The 15,257-nt window shown below is 61.9% G+C and overlaps 1 protein-coding gene across 1 annotated transcript in view; it reads right to left on the bottom strand.

The window, feature by feature from the left end:
- CELF6 (CUGBP Elav-like family member 6) overlaps nucleotides 1-15,257 on the bottom strand; it is a 90,584-nt gene that overhangs the window by 22,563 nt on the left and 52,764 nt on the right. The window contains exons 3-6 of the mRNA XM_075007278.1: nucleotides 14,090-14,138; nucleotides 8,769-8,897; nucleotides 7,135-7,214; nucleotides 5,156-5,299 (exon numbers count right to left, since the gene is read on the bottom strand). Coding sequence (XP_074863379.1) covers nucleotides 5,156-5,299; nucleotides 7,135-7,214; nucleotides 8,769-8,897; nucleotides 14,090-14,138 — 402 coding nt within the window. The remainder of the gene's footprint in view (nucleotides 1-5,155; nucleotides 5,300-7,134; nucleotides 7,215-8,768; nucleotides 8,898-14,089; nucleotides 14,139-15,257) is intronic.

Genomic DNA, 15,257 nt, shown 5'->3' with positions numbered 1-15,257 from the left:
GGGCGGAAGGGAGGGCGGAGAGCAGGAAAGGCCGGAGAGGGCATGGGGAGTAAAGAGAATTGTAAATTAGCTTGTCCCTGTGCCCAGGGCCAGTCATGCTGGCCTGTGTTTCTGGCTTCACTGAAGGGGCACAGCAGCAGGGGGCTTGAGGGGGCCGGGGGACACCCCCTTGCATCCAAGCCCCTTTCCATAGCTCCCAACGGCTCCCCTTGTGCCTCCACGCTTGCCCCACCCCAGCATCCTGCCTCGTGCGCCAGCTGAGAGCCGGCTGACAGGGGGTTACCCTGCTCTGCCAGGCGCGCCAGCGGGGAGAGGGAGCAGGGCAAGGGGAGTTACCCTGCTCTGCCAGGTGTGCCAGCGGGGAGAGGGAGCAGGGCACAGGGGGTTACCCTGCTCTGCCGGGTGTGCCAGCGGGGAGAGGGAGCAGGGCACGGGGAGTTACCCTGCTCTGCCGGGTGTGCCAGCGGGGAGAGGGAGCAGGGCACAGGGGGTTACCCTGCTCTGCCGGGTGTGCCAGCGGGGAGAGGGAGCAGGGCACAGGGGGTTACCCTGCTCTGCCGGGTGCGCCAGCGGGGAGAGGGAGCAGGGCACGGGGGGTTACCCTGCTCTGCCGGGTGTGCCAGCGGGGAGAGGGAGCAGGGCACAGGGGGTTACCCTGCTCTGCCGGGTGTGCCAGCGGGGAGAGGGAGCAGGGCACGGGGAGTTACCCTGTTCTGCCAGGCGCACCAGCGGGGAGAGGGAGCAGGGCAAGGGGAGTTACCCTGCTCTGCCGGGTGTGCCAGCGGGGAGAGGGAGCAGGGCACGGGGGGTTACCCTGCTCTGCCGGGTGTGCCAGAGGGGAGAGGGAGCAGGGCACAGGGGGTTACCCTGCTCTGCCGGGTGCGCCAGCGGGGAGAGGGAGCAGGGCACGGGGAGTTACCCTGTTCTGCCAGGCGCACCAGCGGGGAGAGGGAGCAGGGCAAGGGGAGTTACCCTGCTCTGCCGGGTGTGCCAGCGGGGAGAGGGAGCAGGGCACGGGGGGTTACCCTGCTCTGCCGGGTGTGCCAGCGGGGAGAGGGAGCAGGGCAAGGGGAGTTACCCTGCTCTGCCGGGTGTGCCAGAGGGGAGAGGGAGCAGGGCAAGGGGAGTTACTCTGCTCTGCCGGGTGTGCCAGCGGGGAGAGGGAGCAGGGCAAGGGGAGTTACCCTGCTCTGCCGGGTGTGCCAGCGGGGAGAGGGAGCAGGGCACAGGGGGTTACCCTGCTCTGCCGGGTGTGCCAGCGGGGAGAGGGAGCAGGGCAAGGGGAGTTACCCTGCTCTGCCGGGTGTGCCAGCGGGGAGAGGGAGCAGGGCACAGGGGGTTACCCTGCTCTGCCGGGTGCGCCAGCGGGGAGAGGGAGCAGGGCACAGGGGGTTACCCTGCTCTGCCGGGTGTGCCAGAGGGGAGAGGGAGCAGGGCACAGGGGGTTACCCTGCTCTGCCGGGTGTGCCAGCGGGGAGAGGGAGCAGGGCACAGGGGGTTACCCTGCTCTGCCGGGTGTGCCAGAGGGGAGAGGGAGCAGGGCACAGGGGGTTACCCTGCTCTGCCGGGTGTGCCAGCGGGGAGAGGGAGCAGGGCACGGGGAGTTACCCTGCTCTGCCGGGTGCCCCAGTGGGGAGAGGGAGCAGGGCACAGGGGGTTACCCTGCTCTGCCGGGTGCGCCAGCGGGGAGAGGGAGCAGGGCACGGGGAGTTACCCTGTTCTGCCAGGCGCACCAGCGGGGAGAGGGAGCAGGGCAAGGGGAGTTACTCTGCTCTGCCGGGTGTGCCAGCGGGGAGAGGGAGCAGGGCAAGGGGGGTTACCCTGCTCTGCCGGGTGTGCCAGCGGGGAGAGGGAGCAGGGCACGGGGAGTTACCCTGCTCTGCCGGGTGTGCCAGCGGGGAGAGGGAGCAGGGCACGGGGGTTACCCTGCTCTGCCGGGTGCGCCAGCGGGGAGAGGGAGCAGGGCACATGGGGTTACCCTGCTCTGCCGGGTGTGCCAGCGGGGAGAGGGAGCAGGGCACAGGGGGTTACCCTGCTCTGCCGGGTGTGCCAGCGGGGAGAGGGAGCAGGGCAAGGGGGGTTACTCTGCTCTGCCGGGTGTGCCAGCGGGGAGAGGGAGCAGGGCACGGGGAGTTACCCTGCTCTGCCGGGTGTGCCAGCGGGGAGAGGGAGCAGGGCACGGGGGGTTACCCTGCTCTGCCGGGTGTGCCAGCGGGGAGAGGGAGCAGGGCACAGGGGGTTACCCTGCTCTGCCGGGTGTGCCAGCGGGGAGAGGGAGCAGGGCACGGGGGGTTACCCTGCTCTGCCGGGTGTGCCAGCGGGGAGAGGGAGCAGGGCAAGGGGAGTTACCCTGCTCTGCCGGGTGTGCCAGAGGGGAGAGGGAGCAGGGCACGGGGGGTTACCCTGCTCTGCCGGGTGTGCCAGCGGGGAGAGGGAGCAGGGCACAGGGGGTTACCCTGCTCTGCCGGGTGCGCCAGCGGGGAGAGGGAGCAGGGCAAGGGGGGTTACTCTGCTCTGCCGGGTGTGCCAGCGGGGAGAGGGAGCAGGGCACGGGGGGTTACTCTGCTCTGCCGGGTGTGCCAGCGGGGAGAGGGAGCAGGGCACAGGGGAGTTACCCTGCTCTGCCGGGTGTGCCAGCGGGGAGAGGGAGCAGGGCACGGGGGGTTACCCTGCTCTGCCGGGTGTGCCAGCGGGGAGAGGGAGCAGGGCACAGGGGGTTACCCTGCTCTGCCGGGTGTGCCAGCGGGGAGAGGGAGCAGGGCAAGGGGAGTTACCCTGCTCTGCCGGGTGTGCCAGCGGGGAGAGGGAGCAGGGCACATGGGGTTACCCTGCTCTGCCGGGTGTGCCAGCGGGGAGAGGGAGCAGGGCACAGGGGGTTACCCTGCTCTGCCGGGTGTGCCAGCGGGGAGAGGGAGCAGGGCACGGGGGGTTACCCTGCTCTGCCGGGTGTGCCAGCGGGGAGAGGGAGCAGGGCACGGGGGGGTTACCCTGCTCTGCCGGGTGTGCCAGCGGGGAGAGGGAGCAGGGCACGGGGGGTTACCCTGCTCTGCCGGGTGTGCCAGCGGGGAGAGGGAGCAGGGCACAGGGGAGTTACCCTGCTCTGCCAGGCGCACCAGCGGGGAGAGGGAGCAGGGCACGGGGGGTTACCCTGCTCTGCCGGGTGTGCCAGCGGGGAGAGGGAGCAGGGCACGGGGGGTTACCCTGCTCTGCCGGGTGTGCCAGCGGGGAGAGGGAGCAGGGCAAGGGGAGTTACCCTGCTCTGCCGGGTGTGCCAGCGGGGAGAGGGAGCAGGGCACATGGGGTTACCCTGCTCTGCCGGGTGTGCCAGCGGGGAGAGGGAGCAGGGCACGGGGGGTTACCCTGCTCTGCCGGGTGTGCCAGCGGGGAGAGGGAGCAGGGCACGGGGGGTTACCCTGCTCTGCCGGGTGTGCCAGCGGGGAGAGGGAGCAGGGCAAGGGGAGTTACCCTGCTCTGCCGGGTGTGCCAGCGGGGAGAGGGAGCAGGGCACATGGGGTTACCCTGCTCTGCCGGGTGTGCCAGCGGGGAGAGGGAGCAGGGCACAGGGGGTTACCCTGCTCTGCCGGGTGTGCCAGCGGGGAGAGGGAGCAGGGCACGGGGGGTTACCCTGCTCTGCCGGGTGTGCCAGCGGGGAGAGGGAGCAGGGCAAGGGGAGTTACCCTGCTCTGCCGGGTGTGCCAGCGGGGAGAGGGAGCAGGGCACAGGGGGTTACCCTGCTCTGCCGGGTGTGCCAGCGGGGAGAGGGAGCAGGGCACGGGGGGTTACCCTGCTCTGCCGGGTGTGCCAGCGGGGAGAGGGAGCAGGGCACGGGGGGTTACCCTGCTCTGCCGGGTGTGCCAGCGGGGAGAGGGAGCAGGGCAAGGGGGGTTACCCTGCTCTGCCGGGTGTGCCAGCGGGGAGAGGGAGCAGGGCACGGGGGGTTACTCTGCTCTGCCGGGTGTGCCAGCGGGGAGAGGGAGCAGGGCACGGGGGGTTACCCTGCTCTGCCGGGTGTGCCAGCGGGGAGAGGGAGCAGGGCACGGGGGGTTACCCTGCTCTGCCGGGTGTGCCAGCGGGGAGAGGGAGCAGGGCACGGGGGGTTACCCTGCTCTGCCGGGTGTGCCAGCGGGGAGAGGGAGCAGGGCACGGGGGGTTACCCTGCTCTGCCGGGTGTGCCAGCGGGGAGAGGGAGCAGGGCACAGGGGGTTACCCTTCCCTGCCAGGCGCACCAGCGGGGACAGGAGGCAGGGCACAGGGATGACCTGCTGCAGGGGGCTTATGGCCAATGCCACCTTCCCGTTATCCAAAGCACTGCATGGCCAAGCACAGCCTCACAGAGGTTATGGCCTGAACTAACCTCCTGCAAAAGGTCAGGCCAGAGAATTCAAGCAGAGATTTGGGCCACTCATCCTCTGGATGGAGAAGTGACCTGGGACGGACAGGGCCCCGCGCGCAGCCAGTCCCACACAGTGTTTATGCTCTCCCAGGTGGGACAGATGCAATGGCTACAAAAGCAGGAGACTGACAGTGGGGGTGGGAGCAGCTCGTTGTCACCTGCCAGTCCAGGCTGGACACAGAGCAATTGAGCCACGATGCCCCACTGCACCCATCGGCAGAGTGTCGTGCCGGGCAGGCCGAGGGCTTGCTTTTGGCTTGGGCGTGAATTTGCCCATTGGGACTGGTGGGTCTCGCAGCACATCTCCGACTTGACGTCAACGGGGGGGCGGGGGCAGGTAATTTGCTCTGCTCCTACGGGGCACACACCTAGTCACAGATAAACCAAAGGGAAGTCCTGTGCAATAAGCCACTCGCTAAACATTCGGGCCTCTGCCCGGCTGAGTGTGAGGGAAGTGGGTGGGCCTGGTCCCGGAGCCCCACAGCTTTGCTGAAAGGGGGAAGGACTAGCCACAGGCAGAACGGGTGAGCAGGGGTCTGTGGGTCACAGCTCTGCATCCCAGCTCCCAAGCACGCTGGGCCGGAGTGTCTAACACTAGGGCCTTTACGGACACCAGGATGTCCTACTGCTAGGAATTTATTATGGGAGCCGTTGAGCCAGGGCATCTGCTGTGCACAGTCCTTTGCCAGACACTGGCTGTGGTGCCACCCTCTCGGAAGAAGGCTTCAGCCCCACCCCACTGGATCGGGCAGCAGCTCCTACCGCTTGCGTGTAAGCCCCATAGGCACCGAACTGGATGGTCATGGGGTTGAAGATCCCCAGCTGTCCCGCCATCTGATGCATCCGCCTCAAAGTCCTTTCCTTGTCTGTGTCAGCAAACTTCACCACCAGGCTGGAGGAGGCGCCCTGGGGGAGAGAGGAAGCACGGCTGCCCATGAGCCCTGACAACAGGCAACGCTCTGTAGCCTGAGGGGACGACACCGACTGTGCAACCCTCTGCTCCGAGGAGCACGAACCATGAACATGGAGCTGCTGAGTCAGACAGACCTGCTGCACGTCACACCCAAGCGGACTCGGGCCGTGCAGAACCACCGTGTGGCCCTAAAACTGGTTGCCACAAGTATGAGAATTGGAAAACGTGGTTGCTGGCGTTGACGCTGGGCTTGGGGGCTCACAGAGGTGGACCTTCTCCGAGTGCCAGAGCCCATCTCTCAGCCCACCCAGCCTGTGACTGCACCAGCTTGCCGCCAGCGCAGCCCCCAGCTTGTCCACAGCACTGCAATGGTTAAGTGCAGTTGTCCTCCCACTGTTCCATGCTTTTCCCTGAACTCTGGCTCCTTCCCTCCCACTGGGAAGAGCCACTTCCATTGTTAATTAAAGGGCAAGTGCCTCTAGGCAGCAACTGAATTAACCCAGCACCTGATCAAAACCAAAGGGGGCCTGGTGTGAGGTGCAGGCCAAGCAGTGAGACCCCCCTGGCTTTGCCTGAATTAAAGGGAGGGTGACTGGAATCAGGAAAAAGTACTACATGGGCGGGGCGCAGTGGGGACAGCCTGGCCAACGGGCACCTCCGTTTCTGTGCCCCAGCCTTCATGCCTCCGGGGGGTGGGTTTCGCAGCGGTGCCCAGGACATGGCGATGCGGGGGGGTGCACTATCTAGGGACCTGGGAAGTGAGTGGACTTGTTGCTAAGGCCCCTCCCCCAGCCTAGTGGCCAGCTGAGCTGGGGGGACACGGAGAGAACACGGGGCGGGGGGCAGGCCACGGCTGCGAAAGCAGGAACCAAGGGGCACCAGACTGCTGTGCAGGCGGCCAGCGGGCACTGCCCAGGGGAACCCCCTAGGCTGCACGAGACGAGGGAGGAGCGGAAATAGGCCCCACCCCAGTCCAGCCTCCTCCTCCTCCTGGTGCTATAGCAGGTGGCCTCGGCCAGGCTGGCGAGTGAGGGCGACGCTCCGGAGCCACAGCGGGGGCAGCTGCGCAGAACGGGCACGGTGCCCCCCCACAAGCCTCCAGCTCAGCCGCGAACCCTCGGCGGGATCTCGAGCCGTGCCACTTCACAGGCCCGCCGGTGCCTGCCTCCCCCTCGGGCCCGGGCTCTGAGCCCTGCTCAGGCGAGAGGGGAGGCCCTGGGCACTTTACAGAGTCAGCCCTCACACACACCCCGCTGCCACTCAGCGTAAGGGAGCTCCGGCTCCGGGACGCTGGCAGAGCGGGGTGGGGTGGGGCGCGGTGCCAGCATGAGAGCGGCGGGGTGCTGCAGGCTCAGGCGCAGATCAGCTGGTGCAGGGATGGGCGAAGGGGGAGGGGCCTAGCGCTCGGGATGGAGGGGCATTAAGAAATCGGGGTGGGGGAAACCCCCAGCACCTGCCTCCCTTGTCACAGTGCTAGCGGGAGCAGCCCCGGGATGGCCAAGAGAGCCAGGTCTCCACCTCCACCAGCCGCACCACATTTGCCATCCCCGCAGCCAGGACCCTGTTCTGGTCCCCACTTTCCCCCAGTGGGCCCGAGTCCCCCTCAGCCAGGGAGTCTCCCCTCCCCTCCTGCAGCATGGGAGCTGCTGCCGCCAGAAGAGGGGGTGTTCCCAGTGGACCCGAGACAGAAGCGGAGTCGCCGTGCGCCAGGTCACAAGGCCCAGCTGTGCACGGAGGGGCAGCTGGGTCGCTTCTCTTCTTGGAGCACCAAGTTCAGCTCCCACAGAACCCTTCCTACTCCTCTGCCCTGGCCCAGCCTAGCACTTACCGGCATGGTCTGGCTGCCGTGCAGGCTGCTGATGGCGGCCTGGGCCTCCCCGTGGCTGCCATACTTTACGAAGGCACATCCTGGAGGGAGAAGGAGAAGCATTCAGCACGGGGGCTCCAGCCAGTGGGACACGGCACTGCAGAGAACAGACGCTCACAGAGAGATCCTCGCCTGCCCAGAACATTTAGCAGAGGCAGCATTGCCTAGTGGGTAGAACACAACCCCAGGAGTCTGGGGGTCTTGCCCCAGCTCTGCCCTGACTTGCTGTGTTCCTGTGGACATGTCCCTAGCAGCTGGGCACCAGTTACTCCGTCCATAAAGGGGACAGGGAATCACCTGTCTGCCAAGTGCTTTGCAAGGCTCAGGTGGCCCATGCTGAGCAGAGCTGCTGCTGCAGAGCCTCAGGCTGCTCGGGGAAGCTGAGCTGGGGACAGCGATGCCGGGCACCAGCACAGTCTGCCTCCCACCCAGTGGCTGAGGGTGGGGGTGATGCAGCCCCGGCTGGGCACGGCTTACCAGGGTGCACAAGGGCCAGGGTGGACATCAATGCAGTGACCAGCGGTGGAGGCCCAGGGCTGAGCAGAGAGCTACAATCCAGGCTGGAATGCATGAGCTGGCAGGGGAACCGGCGCCCAGAGGAAATTGTCTTGATGCACGGTTTGGGGGGTGCGGGAGGCACTGGGGGAGGGGGCGAAGGGGGCACTGGCTGGTGGGGGAGGAGGCTGCTGCTAAGGGGGCTGCACCAGCCGGGGGAGGTGGCTGGGTTTTGGTGCCGGCTGGCTCTGCACTGGGAGGCTGAGCCGGTCTGGGATCACCCCAGCTCATCTCCGCTGCAGTGACTAGGGCCAGTGACCCTTAGAGCAATCCCAGGGGAGGAGGAGTGTCACTCGAGTGGGGGTGCGGCTGCTTCGGCCTGGGCCTGAGCAGTCCCCTCTAGCAGGTCCAGGCCCTCAACTAGTAGGATTACCACTACCCGCCCCCATTGCTGCCCCAGAGCCAAGGCAACGGCTCACCCCGAGCCCAGGGTGGGCCCGGCCATGCAACTCCCCAGCTCTGCTCCACCACAGCTTGTACACCTGGTGCCCAGGCCCCCACTCGGGCACCGCAGCACCACACACGTGCGCCTGCCAGGAGAGTGTGGACCTCTGCTTTCCTCAGCCATGGGCAGCAGGGCTTGAAATGCCACCGCTGCTTCCCCTACCACAGCCACACTCCTCACCCTGCATCCTGAGCAGGGAGCCCCTGGGCAGTATCCTGGACACAGCTGCAGCCCATCCCAATCGTGTCGCTCCTAGTGCGAAGACTTGTGCAAGGGCGATGGGCATGCTCCATCCCTATGCACAAAGGCTAGTCGAAAGAAGCCAGCCCCAAGGCGTCTGGGAGCCTGGGCAAGGCCACAGCACACAGCTGTTTGCACAGGCAGTGGGCAATGCTCCCTGTGCTCTTTCCCAGCCATGGGCAGAATAACTTTTCCGATGTGCACCGAGGCAGGTGCGAAGTACACCACCAGAGAAACACAAAGCCAGCCGTGGGCGTGCTGCCAATCAGCCGGCTGGCCTTTCAAACTCCCTAGCTTGCAAGGAGCACTGGTGTTGGGTAGCGGCCTTGGCCCAGCTGCCCGGTTGGTCTCCCACCTTTGCTGGCTCCGTCAGGGCCTCTGAGGATGGTGCACTCTTCAATCTGGCCAAAGGGCTCAAAGAGCCGCCTGACATCCTCTTCGCTCTGCTGCTTCCCCAGCATGCCCACAAAGAGCTTCCGGTCTTCTGAAAGCAAACCAAGCACTGAGCAAGAGGACAGGCCTGTCCTGTCCACACATGCTGGAGGGACACGCTGTACCAAACCAAGGGGCCACGGCCTGAGATGCCTCATGAACTCCTGCCAGCCTTGCTCTGACTTACTCAACGGTGTGGCTGGCTGCCTGCTCCCTGTTCCCAGGAGTGCAGAGCGTCCCCCCACAGGGCCCCCACGTGTGATGCACAGGGGCCAACCCTGCGCCCTCACAACATCAGGCCCAACAAAATCACGAGACTGGCTTAGAACCAGGAGATTCCAAAGACAAGCAGCTGGGGATGTGTGTGGGGGGGGTGCATCTGTTGCGGCTAGTTTCTGAGCCTTCGGGGTATGGCCAGGGCTGTGGCTTACAGCCTCGCCCTGCAGCCAGGAGGGCTGGAGCCTTGCTGGGTTTGAAGCCAAAGCCAAGCATCTCACATGGAGGAGTGTGGCCCTTGACCACTTTCCAAATTCTTGGAATGTCCCCCTCCCCCTGGCGCTAGAGACTAACAAAGTCTTAGAAATCTTCCCTGTGCCGTGGTCTGGCTGAGCCTCACAGCAAGGGTGAGACCTGCCTGTCAATAGCCCAGCCCACTTGATTTCACAGGCTGGAATCGGGGGAAAGGAAAATTTAGAAATGTTGCAAGCAGTGACCCCAGGGCTGGAACGGCAGGTGGTAGGGTGGGCAGGGAGCAAGGGGCACTGGCAGAGCTCAGGGGGAGCCCAGAGGTGGAACAGCCGGGTCTGCAAGGCCACCTGTGGGATTGCAGAGTGTACGGGTCAGACCCAGAGGTGCAAGCAAGCGGGTGCGCCCTGGTGCGAAGAGCTGGCAGAGCTGTGGCAAAAGCCAGCAGGAAGCTATTCGAAGAGCTGGCAGGGACCCGGGCTGCAACACAGCACCCGTAAGAATTTTCACCCCCAGTCAGCTGAGCTGGCACATTGACATAGTCAGGCTGAGTTCTTGGCTAGCTGGTGGGCAGGTAAATTCAAGGGCCCTTTCATTAAAGCCATGCCTGGGGGCTGGAGACAGGCAGGGGATGGGGGGCGGAGGTGCTGGATATTCGTGGCTGGGGAGCCTATGGGGGATTTCTCCTCCACTGAGCAGTGCATCACAGCCAGGCGAAGGGAGCTCACTTGTACTCTCCTCACTATTGATTTTTAATCCCTCACCAATTACATCCTGTAAGTGGGTCATTTATTTCCCAGGTCCCTCTGGGATGATCAGGACATGCCTCTCACCCCAGCTGAGTCGTGGTGAATAACTACAGCTCACTTCGCACACAGTTATTCACTCCTGCCGCAGAGATTTCACACTAAGCTGGTGCACCAAGGACAGGTGGCCAGGGAGAACAGACTGGTGCACCCATACACCACAGCAGACTCTGCCCTGGGAGCAGTTGGGATGGGGCCGATGAGGAACGCAGCTGATCTGGGACTTCGGAGCCATTCCAGACTAGAGCAAGCTCATTAGCTTTCAGCTGGGTGGTGGGGCTGGAGCCAGGCTAACCTTCATCCCTTAACTCCCGCTCACTTTGTGCCCCACTCTTGTCAGCCCCTGCTGAGCTTGGGGACCATTTGCTCCTTCTAATGGCTGGACAGCACCGAGCACAAAGGGGCTTTGGCTCTCTGGCCCCTGCTCTGGTACCCAGGACAACAACAATGTGGAAGCAACGGTCCATATTGCAGACTCCAAATGCAGACAGGGAAATCCCTGACTCCCAGAGCCTGGTTCGAACAGACAAAGCACTCCTCCTGCCACAGCCAGGAACACACAGCCCACCGCTCCGAGATGCTGCTGTCTGGCTTCTTGGCTCCCTGCCTCAATCCCCTTCACCCCATGTCCCTGCTAGGTATTTATCTAACCTGCTCTTAAATATCTCCAGTGATGGAGATTCCACAACCTCCCCAGGTAACTTATTCCAGTGTTTAACCACTCTGACAGTTAGGAACTTTTTCCTCATGTCCGACCTAACCTCCCTTGCTGCCGTTTAAGCCCATTGCTCCTTCTCCTATCCTCACAGGCCAAGGAGAACAACGTATCTCCCTTCTCCTTGTAACAGCCTTTTAGGTACCTGAAAGCTGCTATCATGTCCCCCTTAGTCTTCTCTTTTCCAGACTCAACAACCCCAGTTCCTTTACTCTTCTCTCATGAGCCATATTTGCTAAACCTTTAATCAGATCTTTCTAGACTTTTAGTTGCTCTTCTCTGGACCCTCTTCAATTTCTTCACATCTTTCTTAAAAATGTGTGCCCAGAACCAGATACAATACTCCAGCTGAGGCCTAATGAGCGCTGAGTAGAGAGGAAAAATGACTTCCTGGGTCTTGTTCACCACACTCCCGTTAATGCAGCCCAGAATCAGGTTTGCTTTTTTTGCAATGTTGTGATACTGTTAACTCACATCCAGCTTGTGGTCCACTATGACCCCTAGATCCCTTTCCGCAGTACTCCTTCCCAGACACTTGCTTCCCATTCTGTGTGGCTACGGTTATGCTGGCCCGAACTGCCGGCAGCAGTATGCACGTGGGTTTTGTCGAAAATGCAAACAGATGTTCATTTGTATATTTGCTTGCTGTCAGAGGCCGCTGCCAGCAGAAAAAAAGCAGTGTAAATGTAGTTCTGCTGGGGGGAACCTCCCCATTTATCAGCAGCCTCTTATTCCTGGAAAAATCAGATGTAAGAGATTGCCAATAAAAGTGGGGGGGTGGGTTGCTGGCAGAACCACATTTACCCTGCTTTTTTTCTGCCAGCAGCAACCTCTGACAGCAAGTGACTATGCAAATGAGCACCAGTTTACATTTTTGAGACCGCCCATTTGAATACTGTTGCCGGCAGTCTGGGTCGTTGTAACAGTAGCCCTCATGTGAGTGAAACTGATCGTTCCTTCCTAAGCGGAGTTCTTTCCATTCGTCCTCATGGATCTTCATCCTGTTTGCCTCAGACCAATTCTCCAGTTTGTCCAGATCATTCTGAATTACAAGCCTATCCCTCAAGGCAGTCGCAGCCCCTCCCAGCTTGGTGCTATCTGCAAACTTACTAAGCGTACTCTCTATGCCAATATCTAAATTGTTGATGAAGATATTGAATAGAACTGGTCCCAAAATTGATTCCTGTGGACGCCCACTTGTTATGCCCTTCCAGCATGACTGTGAGCCATTGGTTATCCAGCCAGTTATGCACCCTCTTGATAAAAGCCCCACATAGGTTGCCCTTTCCTAGCTTACTGATAAGAAGGACATGTGATCATGTGTCAAATACCTTACTGAAGTCCAAGCTTCCCCCTCATCCACAAGGCTTGCTGTCCTATCACAGAAAGCGACCGGATTGGTTTGACATGATTTGTTCTTCACAAATCCATGCTGCCTGTTCCCTACCACCTTACTATCATCCAGGTGTTTGCAGACGGATTCCTTAGTTATTTGTTCCACTCCCTTTCCTGGCACAGAAGTTGAGCTGGCGGCTCCATATTTCCTGGGTTGTCCTTATTCCCCTTTTTACAGACAGACCTCGATTTGCCCTTTTCCAAACTTTTGGAATCTCTCCAGGACTTTTCCAGGATGACAGCTGATGGCGTGGCTACCTTCTCTGCTAGCTCCTTAAGTATTCTAGGGTGCATTTCATCAGGCCCTGGTTGCCCGTTCTAATAAACCTTCTCCCTATTGGCTTGCTCAGTAAGCCTGCTTCTAATTGGTGTGTTCTGCGCAGCCTCCCCCCGACTGCCCTAACCCTTTTCCTGCCTGTTTGAGGCGACCTGCCCCCCAGGTTCCAGGTTCCACAGTCTGAACACTGAAATCAACGACACTCAGAACTGATTTCTGCCAGCTCTCATCATACCATGCATGGTGCGCTGGTGCAGCCTGCAGGAGCCCTGCATGGCCCTGCATGGGGGCGAGGATCATGCCCAGCAGAGAACCTCGGGGGGGCTTCTAAAGGGCAAGACCTGGAGAGCAACGATGTCGCATGTCTAGCACACCTAAACACTGCCTGTGCACACACAGTGCTTACACCCTCGTGCTGTACTACCGCCCTGCTGGGGTGTGCTGGGTCTCACCTTCCATGCTTGAAAGGCAGAGGTGGGATGGGTGGGGATAGATAGATAGATAGAGGGGGTGGGAAGGAATAGATAGATAGATAGATAGATAGAGGGGGTGGGAGGGGATAGATAGATAGATAGATAGAGGGGGCGGGAGGGAATAGATAGATAGATAGAGGGGGCAGGAGGGGATAGATAGATAGATAGATAGATAGAGGGGGCGGGAGGGAATAGATAGATAGAGGGGGTGGGAGGGGATAGACAGATAGAGGGGTGGGAGGGGATAGATAGATAGATAGAGGGGGTGGGAAGGAATAGATAGATAGATAGATAGATAGATAGAGGGGGCAGGAGGGGATAGATAGATAGAGGGGGCGGGAGGGAATAGATAGATAGAGGGGTGGGAGGGGATAGATAGATAGATAGAGGGGGTGGGAGGGGATAGATAGATAGATAGAGGGGGCAGGAGAGGATAGATAGAGGGGGCAGGAGAGGATAGATAGAGGGGGCAGGAGGGGATAGATAGAAGGGGCGGGAGGGGATAGATAGAGGGGGCAGGAGAGGATAGATAGAGGGGGTGGGAGGGGATAGACAGATAGAGGGGGCGGGAGGGGATAGATAGATAGATAGATAGAGGGGGTGGGAGGGGATAGACAGATAGAGGGGTGGGAGGGGATAGACAGATAGATAGAGGGGTGGGAGGGAATAGATAGATAGATAGAGGGGGTGGGAGGGGATAGATAGATAGATAGAGGGGGCGGGAGGGGATAGATAGAGGGGGCAGGAGAGGATAGATAGAGGGGGCAGGAGAGGATAGCTAGAGGGGGTGGGAGGGGATAGATAGAGGAGGCAGGAGAGGATAGATAGAGGGGGCGGGAGGGGATAAATAGACATTCCCTTTTTTATCTGATCACCACTTGCCACATGCTTTGCAGGCACCGAGCAGCGTCAGGGACATGAGTGAAGGACTCTGAGAGCTTTTCAGTCCCTGCAGACCCTGAGACCCTGTCTCCCTGCTAAAGAGAAATGCCGCAGGAGGGGGACGGTGGAACTGAAGAAGGCAGTGAGTCCCAGCCCAGCCCTTCCCCACCCTCTGCCAGCCCCTAACCCAGCAAGAGCAGCAGCCTGGAGCCATATTCACACAACAGCTACCTCCTCGGCCCTCGCTGTCCGCCGGCTTCACCTGGATGGGGCGATTCATCTGCAAAACAAAATGGGGAGCAGGAGGTTAGAGTCTGCAGGCCTGGCTGGGCTGCTGGCCCCATGGAGGCAGGGTGATGGGGCGAGGGCTGGCTGAACAGCAGGCTCCATTGGGACAGGAGCCACCAGCATGATCTGTTCCTTTCAGGCCTAGCTGCCCAGTTGGGGCTTTCCCCATGACTGGCCCAGCTGGAGCACGGCAGTGGCAGGTCAAAAGCTCCCCCAGCTCAGGCATCAGGAAGTCGGCCCTGGCCCAGGGCCTCGCTGGGTGGGACACCGTTACCCCAGCTCCAGTAAATGGAGAACTCATTGATGTCACAGGGGCCAGCTTCCTCCCTGTACAGCAGAGCCACAGGGTCTGGGGTAAGCCTCAGCCAGCGTGGCTTCAGGGCCAGAGGCCGAGGTGGGCAGCACAGGGGACTAGAGCTTCTTCCCGGGCCAGAGATGTAGGTGGGGCATCTTGGGGCAGAGACTGAAAGGAGACACCAGGCAGAGAACCTGCCTGAGGTCTGGCCTGGGGCTCAAGCGGGCGGGGTGTGTGCGTGCGTGCGTGCGTGCGCGCAAGGGGGGTGGACTCAGAGCACACCGACCTACAGCCCTTCTGGGGGGGACTGGTATAAGCCCCCTGCCCCAAGCAGCCTGGCAAAGCAGGATCCCAGCTAGCCATTTCCACCCCAGGCCCGGCTGCAGCGAAGGCATGGCCCTGTCCCAGGGCAGCCCCCTCCCCACAGGCACTGCTAAGCTTGCCCCCACTCGCCGAAGCTAGGACAGTGGGGGAGGGGGTGGGGGTGGAGCTTGCTGGTATTCAACCTCTGTGCTGGGGCTGTGACCCTCTCAGTTGGCGGCAGCAGGGGCCTGGCCTGGCCTGGCGGGATGAACGGGGGGAGCCAGTGAGCCCTGCCCCCGCCTGGCCAGCCTGCCTTGCATTCTGCACTCACTGCCCCTGGGATGGAGCATCGGGGCCTGACTTGTTGGGCATCAGTGGCTGGTCAGGCCAGTCATACCTGTCTGTTGCCAGGCAATGCCTGGGGGCATGGCCACTGCACAGGGCAAGGTACCACAGCAGCTCAGCATCTGCCGGGGGCCCCCACAGCTGCTCCCTGCTTCCCTTGGCACCGTG

Source organism: Carettochelys insculpta, chromosome 12 (assembly GCF_033958435.1).
Source record: "Carettochelys insculpta isolate YL-2023 chromosome 12, ASM3395843v1, whole genome shotgun sequence".
In the NCBI taxonomy this organism is placed as follows: domain Eukaryota; kingdom Metazoa; phylum Chordata; order Testudines; family Carettochelyidae; genus Carettochelys; species Carettochelys insculpta.
The sequence above is the reverse complement of the archived record's forward strand: the minus strand, read 5'-3'. Positions and strand labels throughout refer to the sequence as shown.